The 22,819-nt window shown below is 54.1% G+C and overlaps 1 protein-coding gene across 2 annotated transcripts in view; it reads right to left on the reverse strand.

The window, feature by feature from the left end:
• RARA (retinoic acid receptor alpha) overlaps positions 1 to 22,819 on the reverse strand; it is a 42,970-nt gene that overhangs the window by 15,339 nt on the left and 4,812 nt on the right. The window contains exons 1-2 of one of the 2 annotated variants that reach the window (XM_079135229.1): positions 18,369 to 18,587; positions 6,267 to 6,808 (exon numbers count right to left, since the gene is read on the reverse strand). In XM_079135229.1, coding sequence (XP_078991355.1) covers positions 6,267 to 6,444 — 178 coding nt within the window. In that variant the 5' untranslated portion in view covers positions 6,445 to 6,808; positions 18,369 to 18,587. Of the gene's footprint in view, positions 1 to 6,266; positions 6,809 to 18,368; positions 18,588 to 22,819 lie in introns of those variants that run through there. The other variant, XM_079135230.1, reaches the window with a different exon arrangement.

The following is a 22,819-nucleotide window of genomic DNA, read 5'->3' on the forward strand; positions in this document are numbered from 1 at the left end:
GGGAAGAATTCAAAGCAGAGACCTGAAAAATGCAGAAATTCAGAAATCAGGGAAATAGCAGGAAAGCTTACAGTTCCAATAAAAGAGCCTGTGCAAAGCTCCTGGAGGTACAAAAGTTGGTGAGTTCATTTAAGGAACTGACAGAAGACTAGGATGAAGGCAGATAAAATTGAAGAGGAAAAAGATGCATCAGATCCAGCTGGAAAGTGGGCTAAGACCAGAATATGTAGGCTTGTAGGTTTCAGTAAGCTTCTGGATTTTATCCTACACACAAAGAGAAGTCACAGAAAGGTTACAAGCAAAGAAACAAGACCTGATTTATACCATAAAGAAGATCTTCATACTGTGTGAAGAATGGATTAAAGTGGGGCTGGAGATATAGCTCAGTTGGTAGAGTGCTTGCCTAGCATGCACATAGGCCCTGGGTTCAATCCCCAGCACCACCAAAAAGAAGGGATTAAGGGATAGCAAGAATGACTACTTAGAAGCTGCTGCAGGAGTCTAGGCTAAAGGTAGTTTAGCCTAGGAAACTGGCAGTAGTGAGGGACAGAGAAAGGTGAATTCAAAAACTACTTCAAAGGAAGAACTAATGGGGGTGGGGGATGGGAAAGGTGGTATCTGGTATAGCTTATACAACAGCAAAGTTCCTGAGACAGCAACACAGAGATGTCCTCCTGCTACTGGGCAGATGGGAGTGGGGCTCAGAAGTGAGGGTCAAGGCTGCAGAAGGAATACTGGGGGCTGGGATAAGTATGCTAGTCTTGGCAGCGAATGAGGCTGCTGGAGAAGAGGACAGAGTACTTCTGTGCCCTTGGTATCTTTCCGCCCAATGATGTAGCTCTTTGGCATCAGTTATGTTGTAGGCTCTATGCTCACAGCTGCAAAGTGGTAAGGGACCTAAGACTGTCCCTTGTGGTCAGGGCAAGATCTCCCAAACAATTATAGCTCACTGTAGGAAAGGGAGAAGTAACTGGTAAAGAGAAGAGTGTTGTAAGAAAAGGAAAAAAAAAAAAAAAAAGAGGGAGCCACAGGCACTCAAAGGAGGGAGGGAGAGGGTGGCAAGGAAAGGGGAACATCTGTGAAGATTTTGGGGAAGAGGCAGCATTCAAGATGTTCCTTGAAGGATGGATAGGATTTCTAGAGCTAGAGAAGAAAAGCTGGGGTGAGATGCCTGTTCTGGGCAACTGCAAGGTCATGCAGCAGGTCAAAGCAGAACACAGCATTCTGGGGCAGTAGGATAAGAGGGGAAAAGGAAGGTTCTGGTAGCAGCAGGATGTGGAGGCCTGGACCCCATCCTCCTCAGCTTTATCCCCCCAGCTCCTGCTCCTCCAGGGCTTTGTGCTTTAGCAAGACCACAGCAGGAGTGGGCTGAATTGGCTCCCACTTGTGCCAAGGAGTGTTTCTTCCCTCCTGTCCCCAACTTCAACTAGCGGGGACATCAAACACATCATGAGGCCTGGTGCCAGGTGTGAATACAGGGTGACCATCCCCTAAGACAATGCCCAGCTCCACCCTGCCCCTTGTTATCACTGTTTTTGCAAGGTATTTGAAACTCACTGGGGCTATCACCAGCATGTGGGTCATTGTGGCCTCACAGCAACTAGTCTAGCCAGGGACAAAGTAGGAGTCTTTCTTCAAAAAGGATAAAACAGACTGAGAAAGAGGTTAGGTGACCTGCCCAAGGCCACACAGGAAGAGCTGTATTTTAGGGCTTTTGCCCTTGGGGGAAGATAAGGTAGAGGGGTGTCAGGTCACCTTCCGGAAGGGAAAGACCTCTATTTGATATAACCAGAGCTGAGTGGCCTCCAGTTTATCCTGGCCAAGGAGGGAGAGGAAGGTACCACCCCAACGTGACTCAGAGAAGGTACCACTTCCTCTTTCCTCTTTCCACAGATACTACCCCTCACAGGGTTGCCAGGTCCTGTACTAGCACATCCACATGGGCACACATCCCTTGGCATGATGTGGACACAATGCCTCAGAACCTGACTCCCCTAAGAGAAAGAGAGGCTTCTTTCCTTGAGCCTCCTCTGCCATTCCATGAAGGGATCCTTCCCCGAGGGAGTCTGTGCTTTATCCATGCTGGAAGATAAAACTTGAGGGATCCCATGTTCATTCAAACAACCCCCACCTCAAAGTACTCTCAGCTGACTGCATTTTGGACCCCCAGAAAAGGCACTGCTAAGCAGTATCCCTCCCCCTAGGCTGGCAGTGGGAAGAAGGGAAGGAGGGATGGAGGGAGCAGGCACAGACTGCAAAGGAGAGGGAGTGGAAGAGGAGGAAGGCATACCCACTCCTCTGTGTCTCAGGCCCAGCTTACCCCAGACCCTGGGGCCATTCGCCCCATCTCTTGACACACAGCAAACTGCTGGATGGAAAATCTGGAGCCACTCTTTCAGGCTCCCATCCCTGGCTCATCTGTTGATTGCTTTGAACTTCCCTGCCCCCACCCCACAAATTGAAACAAAATAAGAATAATAGGAACTGTGGCTTTTACATGCTGTTCCTTCAGTGTCTGTCTGAAGATGGGGGGAGTGTACCCACTAAGCTCTGCAAACCCTTGTGAGCTGCACCCAGCAGATTCGAGGTGGGGATGGGTGTGAACAGATTGCAGCCACAACTTCCAGGACAAGATGGAGATCTGGCTCAGGCCTCTTATCTCTCCTTTCCTCCAGCCTTCAGGATCCAAAACAGAGAAGAGGAGGTGTGGCTTGGTGCCTTCCTTGCACCCCCTGGGAGGGGGCAGGAGATCCTAAAGCACAGACAGGGCCTCAGTAAAAGGAGGGAGTTTCAACTCTGGCACAGAATTCCCTCCAGGCTCTCCACACCCAGAAATGTGTCCCACAGTTCCCCCAGACTTGCCTATCTGGGTTGTGGGAAACAGCCCAGCTCAACAGTCCTCCAGGTTGGGTTCTGCCATACTTTAACAGTCTTGTTCTCTCTTATGTAAATGGGGTAAGGTCCCTCTCCCAAAATTACAGGGATTAAGATTTGTAAAGCCCAGATAAAGTCCCTGACCCACAGTAAGTGCTCCAAAGCTTCCCTTTCTCTCCAGTTCCCACCTACAAACAACCTAGGTCCAATGGCACAGGGGTCATGTGCCACACATAGCTGAATACAATACCTTGATGATCTTGCCTAACTCAGTCCTCTGAGGTAGATTCTGATAATATCCCTGTTTTATAAATGAGGAAACATACTCTGAGAGGGAATCACACATGGTAAGTGGCACAGATGTCCAAGTTTTAACCAGGAAGCTCCAATGCCCACCCCACAGCCTCCAGTCAGACCCCTTGGCCCATGGAATTCCCAGGACCAACAGCTGAGCAGTGCCATGACACAAGCATAAGAAAGAGACACCCTCTCCTCCCAAACAGTCTGAAGATCATTTCCCCCTTAAGCACACATGCTATGCCATAAATCATGTCCCACCCCCCAGCCCCAGCACACAAACAAGCTAGCTGACACCCCCTCTCCAGCTCTGGATTTGATTCTCCCAAAACATACTCAACTGTGGAACCCTCTCAACAAATACAAGTCATTGATTCCGTTCTCAACACCCAAATCAACTTTGACCTCCCACCCCTAAAACACACCACCCTGACCCCCACCCTCCTCCATAATGCACATAGCATCCCCAACCTCCACAGTAAACACCAGGTCTCAGAGGCCAAGGACAAAGGGGAGAGGGAGGTCTCATACTCTCTTGTCCGCCTCCCACCATGGCTGCCTGGGAGGATGCAGCAGGCAGTAGAACAATGCCCACCCCTCCCCACAGTGACCCAGAGAGGATTTCTGTCCTCCCACAGGCCACTTGGTCTCTAAAGGGCACACCCAGGACACCTAAGATGCTGCCTCCACTTTACCCGGGTAGAGAGCTGAAATGGGCTGGAGAAACCATCCCAACACCTTTGCTTAGTGGGGAACAAGAAGAGGGAAGCCTTATCAGTGAGTCTTCCTACAAAAAAGAGTGGCAGAGACCCAGAGCATATCATTGAGGAATGGAAGGCCACCAATCCCACTTCTCCCAGAACTGCCTGACCCCCATTGCCAGCCCCAAGAGGGAAGCTGAGCTGCCTGCATCTCCAGGGCAGGCATCTGACATCTTTATCAGCCCTGCTTCCCTACACAGACTGAAGAGCTCTGATCACCAGGCTCCCCCACCCCTGCAGGAGAAGGAAGGAGAACCCTTCAGACCCAAAGCCATGCCTCTGATCTCAGGAAAGGAAGCTCAGAGGTTCAGAAGCTGGGGGTCTGGGTAGAAAGAGAAATTGTTGTTGTTTACTAGGAGTGGGGGAGGAGCTTAGAAACTAACAGGCTTACAGAGGAGGGGACAGGAAGGGGACATTGCTTAACCTGGGTGGGGAAAGCCAAAGAAGGTCACATTTGCCCGAAATGTGGGTACCCCACCCTGGGTAGAAGGGTTACCAGGGTAGGAATCCCTCCCCACCCACCTCTAAGAAAGAGGAAGCAGCTTGCAACATTGGGGGGGGGGGGGGCAAAGCATTTGCTCTGTCTGGCACAGAATGGGCAAGGACAGGGGCCAGGCCCCAGCCTCCACCTCCAACCCTCCAGTGAGTCTAGGCCCCAGGTAGGAGTGTGTTCCCATCACCTGGGGAAGGAAAAGCTATCCACGGGCACCAGGTTGCAGGACCCCAACGCCTTTCCTCCTTAAAAAATCCCACCATGGCAAGAAGTAGATGTTCTTCCAGCTCCAGTGACCTGAGATTGGACTATTAATCCTGCTCCCTTTAAATGCAGCAAATATTCCCATATATGTACCCACCCAATCCTCAGCAACCCTGAACCCCAGAGGCTGTCCTTCCCCCATCACCAACAGAAACTACAAGACCAGACCAGAATCAGGGTTCCCAAACTCCATCTGCCTCACCCTCCTATGTGAGGTAGAGAGAAGAGAGAGCAGCAACAGAAGATGAGGGTTTCAAAAAGGGTTAGCAGAAGAAACTGAGGTAGCACCTCTCTGCCCCCAAGCCCAGGGCACAAAATAGGGGATGTTAAGGAACACAGATACAGAGTCCCTGCTCCTGGTGGCTGGTGGGAGGGAGGGGGCTGTGGTGGAGCCAGAGGAGGCGATCCAGGAAGCAGTGGTGGCAGTGGGCAGACAGCCAGTGTGGGCAGTGAGGCGCCCAGCCAGGGCCTGCCCCAGGGACAAAGAGACTCCCTGGCTCCGGGGAGAGAGTGCTGCCCCCACATCAAGAAGGGGACACTGACCCAGCCCAGCCAAGCACACAGGGCAGTGGTGCCAGGCAGCTTGCCAGTAGCTGTGGGAGGGGCAGTGGGTGCCCAGGGCAGGGTGTTCATTCCCTGATGGCCAGGAAAGGTAGGACACATTTCCCAGGTCAGCAGCTGACCAGCCAGCCAGCCGTCCATGGCCTGTTCTGCTGCTTCCACCCCCTCCTGCCCGAGGCCAGGCCCAGCTCCCTCCTCCCCAGCCCTGGCCTGGCGCCCAGCTGGGCCCTGGGGGCCAGAGTTACTGTAAGCGGCCTGGCAGGCCTCAGGCCTGGACTCTGCCAGCTGGCCATAGCCACCGCCACCTCCCACTACCTGGCTTGGCCAGCCAGGGAAGAGTACTGAGACCCCCACCCAGCCAATGAGTGACCATCACAGCAAAGGGTGGAGGCAGAAAACACAGGCTCTGCCAAGACCATGCATGTGTCCAAGGCCAGAGTCCAAGCCGAGCGCCCTCTCCTGGGATGCTTAACCCTATCCACCAGGCTCAACTGCCAGTCCCTCTCCCACTCTCCCCCCAAAAAGAAACAGGGTGCTTAGTGGGGTAGAGCAGAGGGCCCCAGCCACCTGCCTTTACTTCTTAGAAGCTCTTTCCCTCGGAGTCCTGGGAGGGGACATGTAGGTAAGGGGCAGCTCTCTCCAGCTCTCCACAGAGCTGCCTTTCCACCAAATGTTGAGAGGTTTGTTTATCCACCTCCAGCCTCTGTGTCCAGTCCTTGGAGCTATTTATAAAGGCCCTCAATGGCAGAGCACAGGAGAGGGGCACAAGGGATTCCACAGGGCTGGGAACAGCATGGTTCACCTCTCTGCCACCCGCAACATCAAACACAGCAAACAAGCCTTCAGGCAGTGGGACTTTCATCCTTGAGCCCCCAACGCAATAGTCTCCCTGGTCTGGAGAAGACCTGGCCACTCACTGCACACCTAGCAAAATAGATGTGCCAAGAGCCCAAGCCCTGAGCCTGCTGCCCTTCACAGCCCCCTCCCACAAAGCCTCCCCCAACACCCAGACTTACTGGCTGGGGATGGTGTGCTGTATCCGCTAACTGGAAGCTGGTGCTGGAGAGTGGTCAGAGGACCTGGTGGGGAGAGTCCACCCAGCATAGGAGGGAAGAAGAAGGCGTAGGGAGGCACCGGGTACCCATTTAGGTGCCCACCCCCAGGTGTTGGGCAGGAGCTGCTGTTGCTGGCCATGCCAAGCAGCCGGTCAGAAGGACAGGCAGACAGTCTGGCAGGGTGCTATGGCGGGCTTCAGGCTGCCCCTCCTCGGGACATGGGGCCTGGGCCCAGAGGGGGTTTGGGTGGTCAGCCCACCCCCCTCTTCTGTCCTGAAGCTGCTGTCCAATGTCAACAAACCAATCTCAGCCTTCTGGAGCCCCGACCCTAGCTGGGGGCCAGGTGGGTTGGAGGATATCCCAAGACTCAGTCCTTTGGTTCAGCAGTTCTGTGAGCTATCACTTTCCTGGGAAGGTTCAAAGCTGGTCTTCAGGGTACCAAAAGGGATGCCACTCCTTGATGGATCCCGGCTAGGCGGCTAGGGGGGCCATGGCCTGTAGTGCTGCAAAAGGAGAAAAGACAAGTGAGTGGGCGCTGCAGAGAAGGCACATGGGATTCCCCGTGGAGCTCCCTAACCTGGGCGGCCGGAGATTTTCCTGTGGCACCAAGCTGAGCAGACAGCTGGCACCATGCCTGGCTAGCAGAGCCAGCCTGGGAGCAGGGCCCAGGCACTGCTGGGGTGGCAGGATAGCACAGCCAGGCTGGGGAGATGGGGACATAGCCCGGAGTATCAGAGGGCCTCTCACCCAGAATCCTTAGGGAAAGGGTCCACAGTGTCACCCCAAAATATCAGTGCAGCAGAGGCAGACAGCTGGCTCGCCTTCCTCAATGCAGGTTACCTAAGGTCAAGATGCAAACAACGTGTGCTTTGGGGGAGGCGGGAGGGGGAAAAAGCCGCTTCCCTAAAGCATTGGCACTTCTCAGAAAAATGACTCCTAAGCCAAGGGGCCCCTCTTATACCACTTCCCCCCCAAATCCAGGCCCCAGCACCCCAGAAGGATTGGTCCCACAGGCCTGGGGATGAGGCCCATTTGCATACACACAGATGGGAAAAGGAAATCAAGGACTCCTAGGTATCACTTCTAATGCCTAAAAGCATAATGGTCCAGGGGAGGGATTGTGTCAGGAAGGCCAGGACTGCCCACCTCTAGCAATGAAGGGGAAAGAGAGAGATTAATCTCAGAGTTCACCACACACTTCTCTCTGCAGAAGCAACACACTGAGGAATGGGGTGGGAGGTAGGCCAAAGATAAGAGGCCAGATGACCCCCCTTAGCAGTGTGTACACAGATCCACACCCAGTTTCAACAGCTGGGACCAGAGGATATGCATAGATAACACCAAGGGGTAGAAAGGCAGCGATAACTCAGAGATTCTATGACAGTGAGATAGGCAGCACAAAGTAGAGAGAAAAAAATGAGAAACAGATCCACAACAGGATATTTCAAATCCATTTGGGTATGGGTTATAAATAAAAAATTATATATATATATACACATATATATATGAAATGTGTGTGTATATATATACATATGTATATATATATATATATATATATATATATACACATATACATGTGTATGTGTGTGTGTAAAAATAAAAGACACAAAAAAATCACAGCCAATCAAAAGCACAAGAAACTCTGCCCAGTCTTTCTTCTTTCCCTCCCTTCTCCCACCAGGTACTATTTCAAGAATAATAAATGTATGCACATATTACAGGATGGCTATAATAAAGAAGATAGACAATAATATGTACTGTTGAGGATATGGAGAAATTGGAATCCTCATTCAAGGCTGGTGGGATTGTAAATAATACAGCTGCTTTGGAAAACAGTTTGGTAATTCCTCAAAAGGTTAAACACTGAGGTAGCATATGACCCACCAAGACCATTCCTAGGTATCTACCCAAGAGATATAATATAAATCCACAAAAAGACTTGTACATAAATGTTCAGAGCAGCACCGTTCATAATAGTCAAAAAGTAGAACCAACTCAAATGTCCATCAACTCATGAAAGGATAAATAAAACGTTGACTATCCACAGGGGACTACTAGTCTGCCAAAAAAAGAAATGAAGTACTGACACATGCTATAACCTGGGTAAATCTTGAAAACAATATGATAATTACAAAAGATTATCTATTGTATGATTCCATTCATATGAAATATCCAGGAGCAACAAGTCGGGCAGAAAGTAGATTTGTGGTTATCAGGCCCTCGGGTGTGGATATGAGAGAAACGGGAAGTGATGGGTACAGGGGCTCTCTTTGGAGTGATAAAAATGCTATAAAAGTGCACGGCTTGGTGGCACACGCCTGTAATCCCAATGACTGGGAGGCTGAGGCAGAAGGACTGCAAGTTTGAGGACAGTGTCAGCAACTTAGCCAGACCCCATATCAAATAAAAAATAAAAGGGTCTGGGGATATAGCTCAGGGGCACTGGGTTTAATCCCCAGTACAAAAAAAAAAAAAAAGAAAGAAAGAAAATCCTACAAAAGTGGCTGTGGTGGCAGTTGCACAACCATGTGAAAGAACTAAAACCATTGAATTATATACTTTAATGGGTAAATTTTATGGATTGTGAATTACATCTCAATAAAGCTGTTAAAAGAAACAGGGCTACAGAGACCCAAAACAAGGACTGTCTCTTTCTAACACCCTCCATCCTCACCCACTGAGTTCAGGATATACCAGCTTCCAAGCTCCAAGCCCCAGGCTCAAACACAGAGACCAGAGGACACGTACATGGCCTGCATTTGGCTGGGGACCAGGCCTGGGAAGGGGGTTTTCCTGCCAAGGCCACTATGGAAGAGGCCAAGACTTCTGAGCCCAGCTGGACCAGTCAGCCAGCCTCCCTGTGTCAGACTGAGGGAAAGATTAAGGGAGGGCACAGGTACTGGGTAAGGAGGCAGCTGCCTCTGCAGTAAAATCTGGACTTTGTTATTTACCATGATTTTTACTGTTACCCATTATGATAAGCATAGGGCCTCTCTCCTCACTCCCACTCCAGAATGAGGTGCCCCCTTCCCTTCCCAGGCCCTGCTGATTCCCTCTCAGGCAGCAAAGGTTGAAGTCAGAGAAACAGGGGCCCCACCCACTGGACCAGCTGCCACCCTGCTCCCCAACCCCCACTCCTGTGGGGCCCCACACAAAGGGAACTTGAGCTGGGGGAGCCGGGCAAGGAAAGGAGGGGCTGCTTGAACCTCATCAGTGCCTACAGTTGGACCCGTGCGCACACACACACATATACCATGCACTTGCAGAAACACACATGCAGCTCTACAGAAAGCATGTGGGTGGGCAAGAGCATGCTTGCAACCCCAGCCTGTGTGTGCAGGCACGCACGTGAGGAGAGGGAACCTGGAGATACCATCTCACACCTGGGCTCCCCCATGAAGTGAACACAGTTCAGAATTTCCATAGCGGGGCTGGGGTTGTGGCTCAGTGATAGAGTGCGTGCCTAGCATTCATGAGACTCTGGGTTCAAGTCTCAGCACCACATATAAATAAAGGAATAAAATAAAGGTCTATTGACATGTAAAAAAATATTTTTTAATAGAAGAAGAATTTGCATGGGCCCCTATACACACTCCCAGAAGACACACAACCACAGCCCCACAGTTTCCCAAAGTACACGTTCCCTGGGCCTACTTCTACTGCCAGGAAATGCTCCAAGGTCCTCCCTGTGAGCAGAGCCCAGGTACATGGCCTCCCCAATGCACATCAGGATCCACACTCAAATGGATTCACATCCAGAGGCCTGCCTCCCTAGAGGTGAGGCTCAGGGAGTAGCTAACCCAAAGGGAGGCCTCCTGAGTCGAGGGTGAGGCCCAGAAAGCCATTTACTCCAGACCCCAGGCATCCTGACCCAGCTTTGGGGATTTGGGAGACACCTGTACTGTTTGGAGTCCAGCAGGGCACTTTCTGGAGCTCAGCATTGCTCCCAGAAAAGTAACTACAGACATTTTAGAATGAACACCTCAACTCTGACCCTTAAGAGTTTGAAAGTGGACTAGATTTCAATGTCCCCCTGGAGACACACACCCCAGGGGCAGGCTGAAAGTTCTTCCCTGAACCTCCAATAGCCTAACCCACTTCAGTCTGCAGCAAACTTCAGTCCAAAGCTGCTCAGCTCCCTGGGGAGGGAGGACCCTGAGCCAAGGGAGGGGGCAAAGGTCACAGAAATGGGCCAAGGGCCAGGTTAACCAGGGAACAGGACTGGGCAAGGACAGGGATGATGGGGGATGGGACTGAAAGGGCACAGATCCTGCCTCAGAAGTCCCTTGGGAGCCATGACCCTCATGGAGAGGCCTGGGCCCCAGCACACTGTACACAGGGGTAGAGAAGGCCCCATCAGAGAATCGAAACCAGCACCGAAGAGAGGGAAAACAAACTACCCACATCCAACTCCCACTCTATGCCAGCCACCTCCACTGCCCACGACACCCTCTCTCAAGAGAGAGAAAACCACAGGCCCACACCTCCAATATACTGAGCCCAGCAGCAAAGGATGGGGGCTTGAATGCCGATCACTAGCCAGGTGCCCCTGTTCACTGGAGCATCTTCAACCCTAAAAGGTGCCAGTATCACACCCTAGAGAAAAAAATGTGAGAGTTGCCTGAGCCTTGAAAATGGCAGAAAAAAACAGAGGTCAAATCTCAGCTCTGTCACTCTGGGCGACCTTAGGCAAGTCACTTAACCTCTCTAAGCATTTGTTTTCTAGCCTGTGAACTGCCTACCTGAACAGCTGGTTGTGGGATTTAAGAGATGAAGCCCTGGAAAGCACCTAGCAGAAGCCTGGTGCAGGGGGAGACCTGGGCACTGGGGCCTCCCTCCCCATACCTCTCACTATCCCCCAGGGCCTCAGCAGTTTGCTCCTCTCCCGCCAGCATCTATGGACAGGGCTGGGAGGAAACATTACCCATTTTCCAGGGTCTGCTTCCCCCAGACAGAGAAGAGGGATGTGGGAGAGGGATATTAGGGGTGTGGGTGGAGGCCTGACCACAACCCTTTCCCAAATTCCCTTCTTGCATTTCACAAACCAAAAAAGGGAAACCTCTGGATTTGGGGATGGAAGAAGGGGAAGAGAAATAGACCATTTCCTCCCCTATCCTCTGGGGAGTGGAGCCAGGGATCCCCAAGCCCAGCTGGGCCTAGCTTGCCTTCTTCTTCATTCATTCGCTCCCCTCTGTTCCCCTGGCTCCCTGAAACAACAGTTGCCCAGGAATAGAAGTTAAGCAGTCCCCTCTGGAGGGACTGAGAGAAGGAGGCAAGGATTGAGGAGTTTATAAGAAAGGGAGACGGGGTTTTCCTAAGCATTCTAGACAGTTAATGAATCATATGCAAATGATACTTGGAGCTCAAGCTCAACTTGGGCGGGAGGGACTCCAGCCCTGGCAGGAACAAAGTCCTGCCTCCTTTGGACCCCCTACTCTGCCAGGAGCCGGCAGCCAAGCTGGCCAAGCAGGGCGGGACAGGGCACATTTCAAACTAGAACAGTGGGCTGGGACTATTTATAAACTTTCCAGGAAAACACACTCACACACACAAAGCCACAACCTCTCCCCTCCCCCACTCCCCTCCATCTGCAGCCAGGGCTGGGGAGCATGATGACCACTACTCCCTTTTTCCTTTTTGTCAGGGGCCCCATAGCCAAGGCTCTCACTCTTCCTCCAAGGCAAGCCCAGCATCATTTTGAAGGAGACCACCTGAGGAGAGCTTGCGGCAGATCACCTGGGGGAGGCGAGGACAGGTGGAAGGCACCTCTTCCCCGCCAGCATCACGGAACCCCAGCCTCTTTGTAGCTAGGACTGGCTTGAAAACCTGCCCCAGTTTGTGCAGGCTCTGAACATATCCTCACAGACATCAGGGGAGGGCAGTGCTGCAGGGGGCTACCACTGCCCACTGCCTCAAGACAGCACCTCATTCCAGAAGAATGGATGTCTCTGCAATTTGTACTCTACATGGCCTCAGTTCCTGCCCCAGAGCTGCCTGGCTCCCAGTTCCCACAATGTTAGCAGTGACTGACTACCAGGCAGGAACCCAAGCCCAGGCCCAGGAAGAAGCAGGGATGTCTGCCAGGTACCCCAAGGAATGTACTCCAGAGCCCTCTGGGGCCATGCTAAGGACCTCTGAAGCCCAGGGTAATGGAGATATCCACCCAGAACCAGAGCTGAAGCGTCCCACTACGTCTTCCTTACAGAGTAGGTGAAAGGGCAGAGGGGCAGCCCAGGATTCAGGGAGAGGGACCAACCGATGGGGAAGGAAGAAAACAGGAAGAGGAAGAAATGAGCCTGCTGAGGCCACAGCCAGACCACAGGAGTGCATGGACTATACAAACGCACCTCTGTCTACTGGGGGACCAATGGGGCACTAAGGGGACCCCCCAGCTTGGAAACCACCATCATCACACCCAGCCTGGCATGGGGCTTTCCCCACCCTCACCTTGGCAGCTGCCCCCGCCCCCTGCCTCTGGGCAATACATCAAGCAGGAAACACCAATTGCTCACAATTGGGGAGCAGAGGGCTCACAGAGAAAAGGGACAGAACAGCAAGTAGGGGGATAGGCTATAGCACTCATTGCCTCAGCTCAGACCCAACCCTGAGCCTGTCACATTCTGAATCCTAGGGCAAACTGCCAACAGGACTAGATGCTACCAGCCCCCTCCCAGCATCCCTCCCTGGGGACCTAAGCTGTAGGGAAGCCAGGAACACCCCCCTTCCTACCTCAGGATATCCTTTTGGCTCTGACCCCAGACCAGGCCTGAGTCAGACTGTGCCCCGCCCCATACCCCACACCCATCGACCCCCCAGAAACTTCCTACTCCACACCCAACCACTCGGTTGAGGCTAGACCTAGGGGGATCTCTTGTCCTTTCTATACCCAGCTGATCAGGAAAGCCCACAGTGAGTAGGGAAATCTGGTCAGAGCTCCATGGCCTCCCCTTAAAGAACAGGGAGAAGCTGACTGACTCTCTGTAGAAGAAAGCAGCATCTACAGATCCACCATATCTCCACCCCCAAAACACCCAGGGGACCCTGCCCAGAGCCCCTCCACACTCCAGTCTGGATCCCAAGAAGCCACAGAAATTCCCTGGGGAAGGTGGTGTCCATCAAAACACAAGATGAGAGAGGGCTCCCAAACTGTACGAGGGAAATAGGGAAGGCAGGGGCTTCATGAACTGGGGTCTTAGGAGGCAAAGGGACCCAGGCTAGAAGAGATGGGGCTGCCAAATCAGTCAGACGCACAGCACTGTCACAGCCACAGTCAAGCACAGCCAGATGCGGTCACAGTCTCCCCAACACTCAGTCTGAGTAGGTGGCTGTGACTCCTTCCCACAGACAGAAGTCTGGGGGGCCCTGGGGGACCTAGGGCATCAGAGACCACACACACTCAGTCTGAAAAGGCCCCCTAGTCAGGTCCCCCAAGTCCCCCTCCCAACTGTGGGCTTTGAGGGGAGGGGCAGCTTTCTCCCCACAAGAACCAGGGGTAGTGCCTACGGCAGCCATCGCCATGGCAACCAACAACAAACACCCCGGGAACCACAGTGGGACAGGAAGTGACAGCCACGTGACAGGAAGACATTTTTTTCTCACTGTTGGGGGGGTGACAACGATTGTTAACAGCCCCTGGGGAATCAGCTGTCCCTCGAGTTTCCCCCACCTGGAGCTGGAGGGAAAGGGAGCACCTCTGGGAGGGTTGCCATCCACCATCACCATGTGCACAGTCAGTGCCCAGTGGACAGGGCCCTCCCTCCTCGCCTGTCACTCACTGTTTCCCCCTTAGCCCCCCTCCTCTCCACTTCCTGCCGTGACTGGAGATCAGAGAACTCCCCACCGCAGCTTCCCCTTCTCAAGTCTCGATTCCTGGACTGAAGGTTTCACTGTGGGGCAAAGGACAGAGTAAAGGAGAGTTGGGGACCTGCAGTAGGACCCAGGGGACAGAGGCTTCAGGGGGAGGGGCTAGAAGGAAGCCACTCCAAGGTAGGTGTGTACACACAGGCACACAGTGAATGGGTCACCGTGACACACTGCTGGATGGGCACAGTAACATAAGGAGATGACCTGACCTCAGGCAGCTGGGGCGGGGGTGGGGGATCCAGCAGGAACATCCCACTCAGGTCCTGGCCTGAGCCTCTGGGTCCATCTCAAGTATCTACTGGTCTCCAGGTGGGTAAGATCCCAACTGTGCCTACCTCTGCTGCCTCTCCCCTGCCTTTTGTGCTGAGGAATCCCACTCCCTGCTCCAAGGTGCCTGCCCAGACGAGGGCACCTTGGCCGGAGGTGGGGGGGAATGGAACCTCCCTCCACCCCCCCTCCTCTTCTCTGCAGATGTCCCAGACTATATTTAGCCCAAACTGGGCGGCCAGCCAGACCCAGACTCCCCACTGGCCCAGAGCTGAGCTCCCAGTTTTTATGCAATTAAAACATTAACAGAGAACCACCCCCAGCCATCCCCCCAACACACACACACACACACACACACACACACACCCTAGCCTGCCAGGGCAGCAGAACTCTGAAAACTTGAAGGAGTGCAGCCTGGCTCTGCAGTCAGTGATGGGGATGGGAGTCATCGGGCAGGACAGGGCATCAACCCTGAGATCAGCTTGACACTTGGGGAGGCAAGGGGCAGGCTTTCCTTGTTCTAGCAAGTGGGAAAGATTTATCCAGTTGGGGGTGGGGAGGTTGCCTGGCTGCAGAAATTCCACCTGTCATTTTGCAGCCCCCTCCCTAGTCAGCTCCAGTTACAGGGTTGGGATTGGCAACAGGTGCTGGCCAAACTGGCAGCAGCCTAATCCCCCCACTGGCTCCCCAGGCTGAAAGTGGTGCCTGGAGGTCCAGCAGGGGCCTTGTGGGGCAGGATACTACGTAGAAGGAGGCAGGCAGCCCATTGCCCATCTGTAAGGGCTGGCCACTGTGTGCTGGAGGGTCTGGGGAAGCCAGGGAAAACTTAGTTCCACAGCACCTATTTCATTTCCCCATGATGCCAGGCGGGCGGGCGGGCGGGCTAGAGTGTGGGAGGTCTGTCTGCCTGCCTCTTCCTCCTCCTCCTCTCCAAATTCCAGGAACAGGCAAGGGAGGCTCCAGTTGTGGGGAGAGAGAAAGAGTAAGCAGGCGGTCCTGGCTGGGGTGGGGGGAAGGAGGGGGATGAGGACTACAGCGCGAGGCAAGATCCAGACGAAGCAAGAGACACCCACACCCAAGCCAGACTGGGGACAGACACACCGACTCTGACACATTCTCACACTCTGGGCCAGGTCCCCACACACCGCCCACCCTGCAGGGACACCCAAATACCCTCAGCCAGTCCTGCCAATTCCCAGAACACTCCTTGGACACACACAGAGATTCAGTCTCTGCCCTCCGCCCCACATCCCCCCACAAACCGTGTGGGCTCCAGACAGCAGCCGGAGGGTGGAGAGGAGAGCAGAGGGAGGAAAGAGCAGGCGTCAGAGAGGATGTGCAGCCAAAGCCCTGGGAGCCGAGGGTATCAGTTGCCACACTCCTTTCCCAAAACCCAGTAAGCCAAGACAACTCTGGACGTCTTGCCAGGGGCCCTGCCAGCTTCCCACACTCCCAAACCACTAGCACCAGACAGGGGCGTGAGGTGCTGGGCAAGTGGAGATTATCCTGCTTAATCGTCACAGGGATAGGATTACCTTCCCCAAATGTCCATCACCCCAGATCCCAAGCAGTGCTCCTAAACAGACCCCATGGGGCAATGCTCAAGACACCTATCCCTCCAGCCAAGCATAATTTCTGCCCTGCTCATGCCTCCCAGAGGACAGAAATCTACATACTGAGTCTTGTATTTGGGGGCGGGCCCCACCCTCAAATCACACAATTCTGAGGACCATCCCATCTACAACTCTAGAACCTGAGCAAGGAGTGACCTGGGGAGATAGGTCCCCGAGGGCAGAGCCAGCTTCAGAAACCAAAAGGTTTAGGGAAGGGGAGCTAATTAACTGGGTTCTGGGTTGATATCCCCCAAACAGATCTGAAGGCCACTCAGAAACGTCCTCCCCCCCACACTAGACAGGGTGGCAGGAACCACGTCATGGCATGAGTGGGTGACTGTGCCCAGCGGAGGAGGAACAGGGGTGATCAGGATGGGGCTGCCTACAGTTAGCTTCCTGCCAGGCTGCCGCAGGGTTGGGAGTAGGAGGGAAACTAGAGAGGTATCCCAGGGTGGCAGCAGGGGCATTTAGGGTCAGACTGAAGGGAGTGAGATTTAGGAGGCTATAGGAGGAGGTGGCCAGGATTAAGCTGTTCCAATCCCAGGGTCCTCTCAAAACTGCCACTGCATCTGCACTGCCTCAAGAGTCTGGTGGGGGAACCCTGCAGTGACGGCCTCAGGCACACTAGGTCGTACTCTCAAAGTCCCTGCAAATTCAAGATCCTCAACTCCCAAAGGCCTACTCAAGTCTGACCCTGTTGACCTCTTTGGGGGGGGGGGGCAGAAACTCTCCTGCAGTACTGATGTCCCAGCTCCCCTGTGCACCATCTTTCATAGCCACAAACTCCCTGACTCCACAACCACTCCCCTTCTTCCTCCAGGAGGAAGAACCACATATCCAACTCCAAATACTTTCCCTTGTTCCCTCCCCCAGACTCACCATCTCCACCCCTCCAGGGGGAAGCCCCAAAGCTCCAAGCCACCCCCATTCCAACCTGGGGCTTCCCCAGTCCAGCCTCCCCCATACAGCCCTGGAGGAGCTTGAGGAGTTTGGGGACCTGACCCCCAATTTCCTAGCAAGCCCCAGGAGGGTCTTTATTGAATGACTTCCCCCCAAAAGGTATTACCCTTATGCAGACTACAGCCAGGGAAAGGCCTAAGAGACATCACTCAATCTCCCCACTAAGGTGGGGGGAGTGAGGAACAGAAATAAGGGCTGGGGTAAGAAACAGAGGGTGGGGAGTCAGGGAGTGTTCTCAGGAACAATCCCCTCAGAAAGCAAGTGTACACACACACACACACACACACACACGCATATATAATGTGTGTGTGTAGACATATATTTAAAAGCTCTGTGTGTGTATACACACATACACAGGCAGCAGGCAGAAAGTAATCTGGTGGGAGAAGAGGGAGTGACACAAGGTGGGATCAGGGGTTACCCTTCCATGCCAACATACTGGGCATCCCATCCAAGATAGGATGAAGGATAAAGAAACTTCTCCAAGGCTAGTAGACTTTTTAAAATCTGATTTTTATGTAAGCTGGTTCCCACCCCCAGGTTAGTACACTGGGGGCCTGTCCCTCTTCCTAAGGAGCAGCCTGACAGCAGGGCAGTACCCAGAGATGAGGAGAGGGGATATAGCCAAGTTGATTTTCCCTCCCCACCACCAGACACACATACACACATCTGGCTAGCAGCTTCCAAGCCTCGTGGGTGGCACCAGGTCCCAGACATCCTAGGCAGAGCAAGGTCGGCCAGTCTATTCGGTCCCCCTCCACCCCAAAAGGCTTCCAAAACCCCATTGTAACACAAGACCCAAGGGCACCCCCCACCCAACTGTGCTGGCTCCGCACCCAATTCGGACGGCTCCCCCTTCTCTAGGTGGGACACCAGCTGGGCGGGCCCCGCCCCCCAACCAGCTCTCTCTGGTGGGGGTGGGACCCCTTGCCGATTCTCCCCAAACCACAGGGCGGCTCAGGTAACAGGAGAAAGGAGGGAGGGGGCTAGTCCGTTGGGCATCGGATCTCTCCCCAAACAGGTTTGAAAGTCTTTTTGTTTTGCTTGGTTTTGAGGAGAAAAGAAAGAGCAGGAGTTCCCAGTGGCGGTTCTGACACAGCTCGAGCGCCGGGGACACGCACGGCAGACTGCCCCAGACTGCTCAAGGCTGCGCGCGAAGACCCGGCGCAGACAGACGCACAGAAGGGGCTCCCCCACCCTGGACACGGAGGCTGCCGGCTGGGAAGCCCAGGAACCCCCAGGTTCGGGTCGGAACTGCCTGGCACTGGATCCCCACCCGCGGCTCCTATCAAGAGCAGGCCATGGGGCCCTGATGCCTGAGGGAGCCGAGGGCTCCCGTGAATCCCGGGGGAGAGGTTACCTCGCAGCAGGGGGACGCAACACGTCTGTAGAGTCAGCGGGCACGGCGTCTGTCCAACCCTGCGCCTCGGCGCTGCTTGGCGTCAGGGCTGTGGGGTCCCGAGAGAGGAGCCGTCCGGGGGGCCGCGGCTCAGGGGCGCGGGGCGACGGCAGCGGCCATGGCGAGTCACGTGCGGAGGCTGAAACTTTACCCGGAGCCCCAGACTGGGGGGGCGGAGGGTATGGAGCAGGGGTGGGGGGAAGGCTCCCCTCCCTCAGGCACGCCCCTGCCCGCCCACCGGCCAATCACCAGTCAGGGGCGGGTTCTCAGGCTCAAGTCCGCCCCTCTCTCCTTAGTAGACCCAGGGAAGGGCGAGTCTTAAAGGAGACGTTCCCAGCTGAAGGCTAGACCGTGGGAATCTGAGAGGATCCCTCCCTCAGTGCCAGAATGTGAGACTCACAGCGAGAAGGGGGTGAAGTTTTGCGGAAAGAATGAAAATAGGGCTCAGTGGAGAAAGGACCGCAATGTCCTTTCCAACCTGTACTCCCTTCTCCAACCACAGGCCCACACTCACAGGGACGTGCATCTCTCTCTCTCTCTCTCTCTCTCTCTCTCTCTCTCTCTCATACACACACACACACACCCCACAAACCTAAACCTGGGAAGGGAGAAAGAAGAGAGAAGGTGATGAAACATGGAAGTGAATGCAGTGACTCCTGCCCTCACTGTCAAGGCCCTGTCTCTTATAATTACTATTTTCCAGGATCAGCTGGATCTGAGAGCTGCGTGACCTTGAACAAGTCACTTCCCTTCTCTGAACATCAGTTTTCTCATTTATAAAAAAGGAGTACAGGAGTAAATCTACCACCAGAAGGTCTCATTTTCCCCCCCAAACACCTCTCCAGTTCCAGGTGGGTCGGAGGAATCCTGGCCCAACCCAGCTCCTCAGGCCCCATTGAAGCATGTTTCCCCAAAAGGGCAGCTCTTGACCTTCCAGTAGGGGCGCCCAGGAGTACCCATCTATGCTAGAAAACCCGGACTCTAGCTTCTCTGCAAGGCTGGAGGAACCTGGAAGGTTCTCATTCATGTTCCAGCTGCACAGAATCTGGATCACGCTCCATCTGCAGACCCCAGTCTCCAGCACAGCTAGGAGTCCCCTCCCTGCCTGCTACTCTGGGTGGATCATTTCCCACCGCTAGCAGAACACTGTGGGTGGGTGAGTGAGGAGAGCAGACTCACTAGGGAACAACCTACTGAGGTCCCTAGGACTGTTCCACCGCCACGCTCCGGGACAGAGAAGTGGCCACAAGTGCCCCCACAGGACTTCCCACAGGAAGGGAAGTGCCACACTCCCTCGCCGTCACTCCAGTGAAGAGCCTCTCAGCCTGACCCGCCAACCCAACAACCTACACTTGACAAGTGAGTAAAGAGGCCAAGAGTGGGCCCCGGGTTTTGCCCACGGTCGCATGGGTTGTGGAACCGGGTCAGAATTGAAGTATCTGGTTGTCTCTCTCTGGTCTTAGCCCCCTAGTCTTGGAAGGAAGGAAAGGCTGACAGGCAGGGCTAGTGGGACGCTTTGCCCTGAAGTCCGCAAGGGAAAATTGACCCAGCAGGGCAAGCAGCTTTTCCCCAGACCCCTTCCCGCCCGCTGGGCCGGGGCAGTCTCCAGCTCCCGTCTGGATTTCCGTCTGCCGGTGCGAACCGCCCGCCCAGTCCCTCCCGCCCTGTCCCGTCCAGATCTATCCGCAAACATGTGCTCAGCCGGCAGGAATGCGCCAATGGCTCCCAGATGTAGACGCTGACGCTTAACCCCTTCTCCCCAACCCCCGCCCCCCCCCCCCCCCACCAAGGGCCTTCCAGCCTGAGCCCCACCGACAACAGGGGCCTCCACCCAAGTGAGGATCCAGCCTAGGAGGGGGTTTAGAGCCAGCCCACTTCCAGCCTCTACAGGCTCCTCCCAGCCAGACTAGGTCCTACCAGCTGAGGCCAGAGGGGAAGGTTCATAGACAGAAAAATGCAAGCGGGTATGCACAATTACACTGCCTCCCACCAGTACGACCTTCACATACACCTGCCAGCATATGGATTCAGGTACACTCTTTCAAGCACGCAGAGATTCAGACATCCTTACACAAATGTATACCTACCTGCACATTCAAGGATCGAATGTATTCACTCCCAAAACACATGTATGCACATCCAGCAAGAACAAGCACATGCCGACATGTGTGCACACACAAGGGCATGAAACAGAGGGTGGGGCATGCTTCTGAACTGACCTAGTAGTAGGTCCATGTGCAGATGAGGAAAGACATTCATGCACACACAAACCCACCCCCACAGAGGGTCAGATACCCATAAGACTGCACCCATATGTACAAACACATAGCCAGCACACCTTTGAAGTATTCCCTTGCCCAGGGCATCTAGTACCACCTGTCCACAGTCCAGTCTCACTGAAGCTTGACTCTAGGAGGCAGGAGAGGTGGAGGGAGTAGGAATCTTCAATCCCCAAGTAGCAGCTGAACTCCAGCTGTGCTGGACTCCAGCTGCAGAACTCGAAACAGAGCTTCCAGCTCCTTCCACCAGGGACCTGACACTGGAGGAGAGTGCTCAGGAAGTGGCAGCAGAAGACCAGCAGAGGGAGAAGAGCCACCAGTCAAGGGGTACCTTACTCTTTAGGAAAGACTCTCCTCCTGGAGTGCCTACCCTTCCCCTACATACAGGAGACAGGCTGGCAGAGGACCTGAGCCCTGATTTCCCAAAACAAAGATCCCTTTTCAGATTGACAGGAAGCCAGAGAGAGCTTGGATAGGTGCAACATTCAGTGACAGCTCCCCCATAGTCAAAGGAGATACAAAATAGCCCTAGGAGGACCCACACTTCTAGCAAAACAAGACCTTCTCTTCTCACAGCCTGTAGGAATGCCTAAAGAATTTCATTAAATGGAATCTGAAGAGGGGATGGGGAAAAATTGTCCCTCCAAGACCACCTGGATGCAGGTAGGGTAGGAGACTTCTACTGAAACCAGCCTCATCTGATCCTTCTTCTCCCCTTCCAGATTATTAAAAAAAGATGCTCCTCCCACAGTTACCTTCATGGCCCCATCTGATTTGACTCAGTCCTGAAGGGGACAAGGCTCTTTTTCTCATTGTATAGATGACGAAACAGGCTCAAAAAGTAAATTAACTTGCCAAGGTCATATAGCTTGTCAATGGCAGAGCTGGGATTCAAACCCACAGTCCTTTCCTCAGTGCCCCCTGTCCCCCACCCCTGACACCATTTACTCCAAATCAAACATACTCCACTTCATTCTGTAGCCTGCTGCCTCTTCCTTTAACCTCTCAACAGAGCCCATGAGAGAAACACCATCCTCGCCTAGCTTTGCAGGTTTATGGGTGGGGCCAGCACATGCCAGGATAGATCAGAGAAGGCACTGGGGGCTACACACATAACCCTCCACCTCCTCCCCAAGCATGGTGCCCACCTGCCTAGCAGGCATGGCCGGGTGACTCAGCCGCATCCGGGGGAGATGCCAGGGCAGTGACTCACCTACCGAGAAGAGCAGAGTCTGGCCCTTTGCCAGCCCCAGGACAGAAGCGACTTAGTCACCACAGGGACTGCACTGCCCTACAGGCACAGTCCAGGGATCAGGGACAGGGGTAGTCTGTGCCCTTCCCCTTCCGTGGCTACATGCGCCCCCTGGTGCCTCGGCATCCTGGAGTGAGCTGAGGCTGTGCCTGCCCCTGCCCCCTCACTACTATCCACCCCCACCACACCAGGCCCTGCTCCAGTGCTGACAAGTTCTGTGAGACCCCTGGGCTGCTCTGCCCCCCTGCAGCCTGCCCCCTGCCCATCACTCACCACCCACTCTCCTACCTGCCCCACCTCCTCCTGCCACCCAAGTTGTACCCAGGCTGAGTCTCCTTCAACATGTCCTGGCAGCACCCCTGCCCCCACAGCCCCTCTCACCCACCCCCCACATACACACACATGCACTCACATATACGTCTGCCAGTCTTGCTTCTGCCAACAGCTGCTGAAGTTATTGAGAGGGAGGGAAATCAGGAGGGTTGGGTGCAGGGATTGAGTTACCAGAGCTAATGGGGTGGGCTGTCACCCAATCCCTTCTCCAGCTAGTGCCCCCACCATCTCCCTCACCCACCTGCCTCCCTCCCCACCTCTGGCTGGCAGCTTACTGCCCTTTGAGCTCCTCCACCCCCACTCCACCCAAACTAGGAAATAAATGTTCAAGAGTATTTGTCATGCTAAGACCAGCCCAGCCTATGAAGCAGAGAATGAAAGAGACAGAGATGGACACAAAGAGTAATTCCTATGCTCAATGCTCTGGCCCCAATGACTAGGTGTGTATATCTATGTATATGTATGGAAGGGGACTGAGTAACTTCAAGAGTCCCAGTGGAGTTGGTGGGGCCCAAGGGGAGTTGACAAGCTGAACAGCCTCAATCCAT

This window comes from Sciurus vulgaris (assembly GCF_902686455.1).
Source record: "Sciurus vulgaris genome assembly, chromosome: 3".
NCBI classification, from domain to species: Eukaryota; Metazoa; Chordata; class Mammalia; order Rodentia; family Sciuridae; genus Sciurus; species Sciurus vulgaris.